Source organism: Manduca sexta, chromosome 16 (genome assembly GCF_014839805.1).
Source record: "Manduca sexta isolate Smith_Timp_Sample1 chromosome 16, JHU_Msex_v1.0, whole genome shotgun sequence".
NCBI classification, from domain to species: Eukaryota; Metazoa; Arthropoda; class Insecta; order Lepidoptera; family Sphingidae; genus Manduca; species Manduca sexta.
In genome coordinates, this window is record NC_051130.1 from 4081153 (window position 1) to 4089232 (window position 8080).

At 33.7% G+C, this 8080-nt stretch overlaps 2 protein-coding genes across 2 annotated transcripts; both read right to left on the minus strand.

The window, feature by feature from the left end:
• Positions 1-573: 573 nt before the first annotated feature.
• On the minus strand, positions 574-3225 carry LOC115444606 (esterase E4). Its single transcript, XM_030170441.2, has 3 exons — positions 2959-3225; positions 1234-2591; positions 574-797 (listed from the first exon to the last, which is right to left on the minus strand). The coding sequence occupies exons 1-3, from the start codon at positions 3142-3144 to the stop codon at positions 599-601; spliced, it is 1743 nt and encodes a 580-aa protein (XP_030026301.1). The 5' UTR covers positions 3145-3225; the 3' UTR covers positions 574-598.
• Positions 3226-5001: 1776 nt separating this feature from the next.
• On the minus strand, positions 5002-7388 carry LOC115444608 (esterase E4). The gene is made up of 3 exons (XM_030170444.2): positions 7134-7388; positions 5364-6700; positions 5002-5250 (listed from the first exon to the last, which is right to left on the minus strand). Exons 1-3 carry the CDS (start codon positions 7317-7319, stop codon positions 5031-5033), a joined length of 1743 nt encoding a protein of 580 aa, XP_030026304.2. The 5' UTR covers positions 7320-7388; the 3' UTR covers positions 5002-5030.
• Between the last annotated feature and the right edge of the window lie 692 nt (positions 7389-8080).

Below are 8080 nucleotides of genomic sequence, written 5' to 3' on the forward strand. Positions count from 1 at the left end.
TCTAAAGTTTAGTATAATAAAGATCAATTTTTAATTTCTTTTTTTGTCGTGACCATGAAGGCTGCAAAGTTGTCGAAACGTGGGGAGAAAATTATTATATAAAAACCACGAATAAAAACGAAAAACAGTTGTATTTCAATGTCTAACATTCGTTAAACATAGAAATCATCAACAAAATTTAATGAAAAGCATATTAACTTGAAATATATATTTTTAATTTGTTTTCCGTATTTGCCTATCCTAATATAATTATTTATAATCTTTCTAGGGCAGACGGGTACTAAGTTATCATCGTTAATCGAATTATGATAGCAATCATACTTTACGTTTTGAACAATTATCCTAAACTAACGAACACGGCTTTATGAATCATCAATTAAAAATACTTTAATCATCAAAGGTATTGATGATTAAAGTATTAGGAATTTGTCTTGGCCTTTTTATTACCTGTACCAGAAGTTAGTTCTAAATTTATCACAAAATTGCTAAGTTTTTTATTTTCCCGGTCAGGCTACATATTACTTTATGTGGTCTACGTTACGATAGGAAATTTGAAATAATAAATAAGACAAATATAATTAAAAAGTATATTTTATAATTATAGTTCGTCTTTAACGCCCTTGATGACACCGTCCTCAGCCATGTCTCTGTACTTGGCTATGAAATCGTCCCAGAACTTAATCCTCTTCTCGTGAAGGTTGGTCTTCATGTTGAGCTCGTCACTTATCACCAAGCAATCCTTATTCTCCTTGGTTGCTGGCTTCCATGTCAGATCTCCGCCAGGTGGTGTTGGATTTCTGAGAAAAAAGCAATTGGTATATAGACTGTAAAAAACCTATGTAAAGCCTTTCTCTTCTAAATTTCTATGCGTTCTTATAGGTCAAAGACCCACGATTCTTGTTTCTGGTCGTTAATGATTACCAATTCATCTACCATGAGGTAATCAATCTGCTTGCCTACGTTCTAAATTAAAAAAAAATATTGGGGAGGCTAGGGCTCATTAAATTATTTTAATTGGCTTTAATCCAGCATATTTTACCATCCGAGAATCTAAGATACACCACCCCAAGAAAGAAAAGCAAAATTCATTTTAAGTGCCTAAAATTTGATCGGACAATTATTTATTGAATCAAATTTTGTGCAATAGATTTAAATCTGCTACAAATTCCCCGTTAATAAATTAGTTGATTTATCTTCGCATCTTCTATGATGTCAAAATCAATTAGCCCTTACCCAGTTTTAGCAAAATTAGTCCACATACGGACCATGTTCTTCAACACTTTCATCTCTTCAGAATCTTCATCTTCCATAGCTTTTATGTACGCTTTCTTAATTTTATTGCAAACGAACAAATAGCAGAGCTCGTCACCAGTGGTAGCGCCCCACGTCCCTTCCACCGTAAGTGCTTCTTCCATCGCCAAATTCTTCCTCATATTTAATTCTCCACTATAGTCAAAAGCATAGTAATAAATCGGCGCAGACGATATATTCAAATATTTCCTTACTGTGTAGTCAATCGGATAAATGGCCGAGGCATCCCCGTGGTACATCATATATTCACCAGGCTTGCTTATCTTTACGTAGCCTTCCTCGAAGTAGAAGTCTTTAACTTCTTGTACAGCATCCCAATAAACGTTAGTGTTTATTTCGAAATGATAATGGACTCGTATAGGGAACATCATCAAGAAATCTCTGTCGGCGAACGTCAGGTACTGAGGCTTTCGTAAGAATCGCTCACATTTCTCAAGACCTTCATTAGAATTGTACCCGATCATTATTGGTATATCGATTTTAATATGCGAGTCTTCTGGAAGCTGGTTAATTATGGCATCAGGATGGTCGTGTTCTATCACCGGGCTGTTTCCAAGTATACCCACTTGAGCATGTCGCGAATCGTCAGTGGGAATTGAATGTAACTCAGATTCACTAATTTTCTGCGCAGAAAATTCAGAGAATTCCTTTATGAGTTGTGCACTTGTACTGACATGTTTTTCTAATTCCTTGGCGAGCGCTAGAGCTTTGTCGCGAGGTTTACCATTGAAGTACATGGACTGCCATGTTGTTCCGCTCTGCATAATCACTGCGCTGAACAGCCCCTTGGCTTTCGGTGATTGTAAAAGAATGTCAACGAGTACTCCACCGCCTTCGTTGCCCATTAAAGTGACCTTGTAAGGATCTCCGCCAAATTTATGGATGTTCTGTTGTAGCCATTTCAATGCTAGAATTACATCTTTGATGCCATTGTTGCCAGGCAGTAAGTCATCTTCGTAGCTGATGAATCCCATAGGTCCAACTCTATAGTTGATATTCACTATCATTACGTCTTCTTTCATAAAGAAATCTGGACCATATTCTCTAGAACCGTTGAAGGATAATCTGAAATACTCATTGTAAAAGAATACGATAACTGGAAAACTTAATTCATCTTTGACTGGCACCTTCGGGGTATGTATGCCGAGTCGTAGGCAGTCTTCATCACCGTAAAATCCATAATCTTCTATGGTCCTCGAAGGCAAGTAAAATTGGGAGCACGCTTTTGATTCTTTTTTCGCGTTTAATACATTACTCCAACCTTGATGGGGTATTGGAGGCTAAAAATAAGTTAATGGTTTAAATAATTTCAATATAACTTATAATAATATTAACTGTCTATTTATGAACTATTTAAATAGATTTGCTATTTTAGTTTTGGTAATAAATAATATTGAAAGATAATTAAAAACATTCCCTCCAGACAAGCAATTTGTGGGTGAGATAAATCTCCGTCTAGACACGAGAAGAAAAAAGTCGTGTTATTAACTATGTAAAATTAAAAATATGATTTGTTATTTATATTACTATTTTAAAAAACTAAAAACGTTTCACGTCAAAACTAAGAAGTCACTGGTTTCATTTATAGCACAGGCCATTCGACCTCCTTTGCTTAACGTATTGCCATAAAAATTTAAGACCACTTACCATAAACCTTAATTCACCGATCGGCGGTTGAGCATACGGGATGCCCATAAACGAGTAATATTTCTCATTTTTAATAATAGAGGGCACTTCCACGCCCTCAACTTTGCCGGAACTGGTATCTACAATCAGATTTCCTTTTACAACAACACATAACGATAAAAATAGAACAATATTAACCGCCATCATGGTAAACAGTTCGCTTGTAATAACAATATGTTATTTGTACTCAATATTATTAATTGTACACTGACGTGTACCTTGATAAAATGTACGAATTGTTATCTTTTACCGGTGATATGGTATTACAGGATACTTATATACTTAACGTGATAATAGATTAACTGTTGCTTGACTTCATTTTTGGGAATTTTGTTAGTAACATATATTATTACTTCATCAAAGTTAGGAGAAATACGGAGTATTAGCTACTATTGTAACCGCAATTTTATTTTCAGCGATAGGAGTTCAATAGTAATTTATTTATTTATTACACTTAATATACAAAGAGAATAAAGGCGGCTTTAATACCGAAGGCATTTTCTATCACTCAACCTTTAGGTGGTGCAGAGACTAAAGAAGGCTATTTGAAGGCTGCTTATTCCTTAATTACTTTCAATGACCTTAAAAAAGTTAGCTTGAAAGTGTCTTCCAAAAGAATCGTTTAAAAAAAATTCATAATTTGAGATCAAACCGAAATATATTTCGTTAGAAATGTAATAAACCTGTAGAATAATTGTTACTATGGAGATTATCTTTTATTTATTGTCTGTAATTATCAGTTGATTGGGTTTTCCCGGACAAACTATAGACTACGATATATATAAGTAAGAACTAATTGTCCTGTAAAAATCATAATTAATTTATTTTGCAAATATATAGGATAAATTGTGATGTTTTATATGTTTATATATTATACGTGCAATATTTTTCCTCGTTTTAACGATATGAAAAATTTTATGTATAAGTAGGTGCAATAGGATTTTAAGATATTTTTATAGTTGTTATTCTTTATATATAGTCAATATTCCGTCTACGCAGGCATATCCGTCTTTTCCAATTACGAGCATATAGGTTTTAGTAAAAAAGTCCCTTATTTATCTATACGGCTATCAAAACTGTCTTTCGATAATAACAGTTGTAATTGTAACTAGACGAATTTCCCCACGTGGACGGAAATGGGCTACTTGAATACATATAAGGCTAATTGCTTGAGCGACATTTTTCTTAGAAAATTTTAACTACGTTAAAAACATAGAAAAATTAGATGACTTTAAATATGTATGAAACTATGTGTCGCAAAAAATGACACTTATAACTGTCGATATAATTTGTCTATCATTATTTTTTGGAACTTTATTAAAACCTTTTCACATCTCTTATTTTTCACCACCATTAACCACAAATTATTTTTGTGTTTTAGTTATAAAAATATATTTTCTTTTTAATATTCAAATAGAATGTTCATTTGTTTTGTTCAAATAAGTAAATGTAAAATCCTTACCTCTAGCATCTGATAGCTTTACATTTCTTTGGAAATGGACAGAAGATTTTTTTATTGAGATATTTTATAATAATTTATACATACAAACACACTCACTCTTTCTATCACCGACGGGGTAGGCAGGGATGCAATTGCTTTACCTACTTTTCACCTTCCGTATTCCATCCCATGATGTGATAGGGGGAGCCTATCCTTATATCAGGCACAAATTTTATTAATTTAATTTTATTAATAACTAAAGTTAAATATTGTTTTAATAGCATATTTAATTCATGCATTATTTATTTATAAAAAGAGCATTCTATGTACTACCATACCTTTCGGAGTAAAATCCCAAATTAGTAAAATATTATAAATGCAATTGCATTTATTCCACTAATAATACTGAATATTGTAATATTTTTATAGACTTTCATGAATCCTTTATAAGTTATAATTTTAAATTAATTATATTAAAGTTTGATATTATAATTTGTAAATTAATTGTACGTACGACAGAAATAACAAGACTATGCGCTCTTAAAAAAAATAATAAAACAAAATTTTCTTCCAAATTAATTTATTTGAATTGTTATAACTCATTTTTGACTTGTTTAGGCTTTTTGACTACTCCATCCACAGCTTCCCGTTGCCATCTTTCGATGAAATCATTCCAAAACTCAAATGTCTTGCCGTACAAGTCTTGTTTAACTTCAATTTCTTTGTCTATATGGAGGTATTCCTTATTTTCGACAGTGTATTTTGGCCAGACGACCCCGTCCAGTGAATCATCGCTGGTTGGTGTCGGCTCCCTGAAACGAATCACTTTATCAACTAAATTGTTAATGGATTACATGAAAAATGGTCCCAACTCAGCGGTCGGGAAACAAATTGCTCGGCATAACAAAATGTTTAATAAATTTACCTGTATTTAGCGAAATTTGTCCACAGTTTAATTAGTTTCGCTTGAATTTTACTTTCCTCTGATGTTGATTCATGGTGTTTTATGTAGTTATCCTTAAGACCTGGGCATTTAAAGAGGTAGCAAAGTTCGTCAGCGGAAGCCGCTCCCCAAGTGCCATCTTCTATCTGAGATAGCTTCATCAAATCGTTTTTGTTGTCATTCAGATCGCTATAATAGTCAAAGAAGTAATAGTACACGGGTTTCTGTGAAGTAACTGCATATGTTTTGGCCGCGTAGTCCACAGGGTAAGCAACTAAAGTATCGCCCGTGTATGTTATGAAGTCTTTAATACTCTTCATGTTTATTTTATTTTTGAAGTAATATTTTTTCAGTTCTTTCTCGGCATTCAGGAAACCATCTTCTACAGGATCGAATCTTAAGTCCATCCTCCTAGGCAGCAAAAATGGGAAGTCTTTATTGAGAAAAGTAATAAATGCCGGCTCTACAAGATATTGTATAGAGTATTCCATACCCTCTCTGGAATTGAAACCTAACATTACAGGAATGTTTAACTTCTCTTTTGATTTCTCAGGATATTCAGGTATAAGTCCGTTTCCAGCCTTTTCCACAATTGGTCCAAACGCTGTGATGCTTCTTTGTGTTTCTTTAAAATAGTCTTTTGGACACGCATGCATTTCTCTAACAGGCAGATCGATAGCTGGTACATCTTGCAGCTCTTTTAACAGTTTGATGCCATTTGTAGCAGTTCTGTTTAGCAGTTCTCCTAAACTAAACGCTCTCTCTCGGGAACCTTCTTGTAAATATGCCGTGCTCCACGAAGAACCACCTTGTAATATAGCAGCGCTGAATAATCCTTTAGCAGTTGAATGCATTAACAAGTCTACAGCTGCTGCACCTCCTTTGGATCCCATTAGAGTTACTTTTTCAGGATCTCCACCAAATCTTGCTATGTTGTCTCTTACCCATTCTAATCCAGCTACTATGTCTTTTAATCCAGCATTACCCGGTAGGAGTTCTTCGTCAAGCGAAAGAAAGCCAAAGACCGCGAGTCTGTGACTTATTGTAACCAGTACTACATCTTCTTCAATGAAGAAATCGGGTCCATAGTCTCTGGTTTTGTTGTACGAGTTTATAAAATTATCGTTCAAAATGAACACGATGACGGCGCGCTTTTTATCGTCTAACGCTGGCGTGAAAACATCTAGATACAGGCAGTCCTCTGACCCATAGTAACCAAGAGGCTGGCCTTTTTTAATGTTGTTGTTTATTTGCGAGCAGGCGGGTTTATCCTTTGTTGTGGACAAGACGTCGGTCCAAGGCTCGACGGGTTGTGGTGGCTGGAAAAGGTACAAATGTTTACATTAAACGAAAGAGTATTTTAGATTTCGCCAGTGGATTTTGCTGATTCACCTTTGCTTTAGGAGTCTGTCATGTTTTTAAGAACTGTATTCAGTGTTTATATACACTATATTGTCAATAAACTGCATGGAATGCCAAGTAGCTCTCATTTGTATATTATTATACTGATCAATTTAAAAATTAGTTAAGTATAACAAAAATAGGGTGAGTTTGTTAATTGTAACTTTTTTAATCCAAATTGTCGGGAATACAAATCATTTGTAACATTTAAATATAGGTTACGTTGGATATATTCTATCGTCATATAGAAGTTACAATCAAACCCCAAAAAGCAAATCTGCGTTCCCATCTGCGTTTTATATCCAATAAATTCTATTATAATTGCCAAAGAATAATAGCATTTTTATTTACCATAAACCTCAAATCTTTCAATGGCGGTGCCGCGTAGGGTATGCTCATAAAGCCGTTGTATTCAACATTTTTTATTAGCGTTTTTAGCACTTTTCCTGATATTTTTCCATTTGTTGTATCCACTATTGGTTTGTTACCACTGATTCCTATTATGTATGTAGCAAATAATATTAATTTATAATACATTTTAATGCGATAACGTGACGATGTGCATGCCTAACATATCGATCGCTACTGGGGTACTGGGCTTGGATAAAGATAATTACTTATCACATTAATCTTAATAACACGCGGAATAAAGTGAATGGTTGTATGAAGTTTTGGCTGTAGATTAGTATTACGACTACAACTTTGTACAATAGAAATAGAAATAAAAAATATATTTAAAATTAAATTATACAGGGTTACAGGTTAAGTCGACCTAGATCCTTTAAAAGGTTATTGTTTCCATCATTTCTGACTACATTCGCTATGAAGCTTAAAATTTTTCTATTTGCCTATTTTTTTAGTTTCTATCATTTGATTTACGTATGTTTTCTTTTTTATTGTCGGAGACAAGTTTCAATTTCAGGTTTATGAACCGACTGCGTTGTAGCAGACGACTGATTATAAAAAAAATAACCCTGTATATACACATTGAGTTTTTCTAACTTAGGCTTACATTTTAACTATAAGTTATAATATTTTAACTATTGTAATCGTGGTATTAAGGCTGCTGGAAAAGTGAATAAATAATAAATAAATATATATTTGATAAGACTCCAAGTCTTGTCTTGTACCTTGTATCCTTCGCCGACCTACATCAAGAAAATAAAAATTAAGCAAAACCGCAAAAAATCTGTATAACCAGCTCTGAGCTGTATACTTTATCTATATTCGTAAGAAACTCAAATCCAAATGCGACGACAAGAACTCCATACAAATATGTCCGAGTCAACGCTTTTACG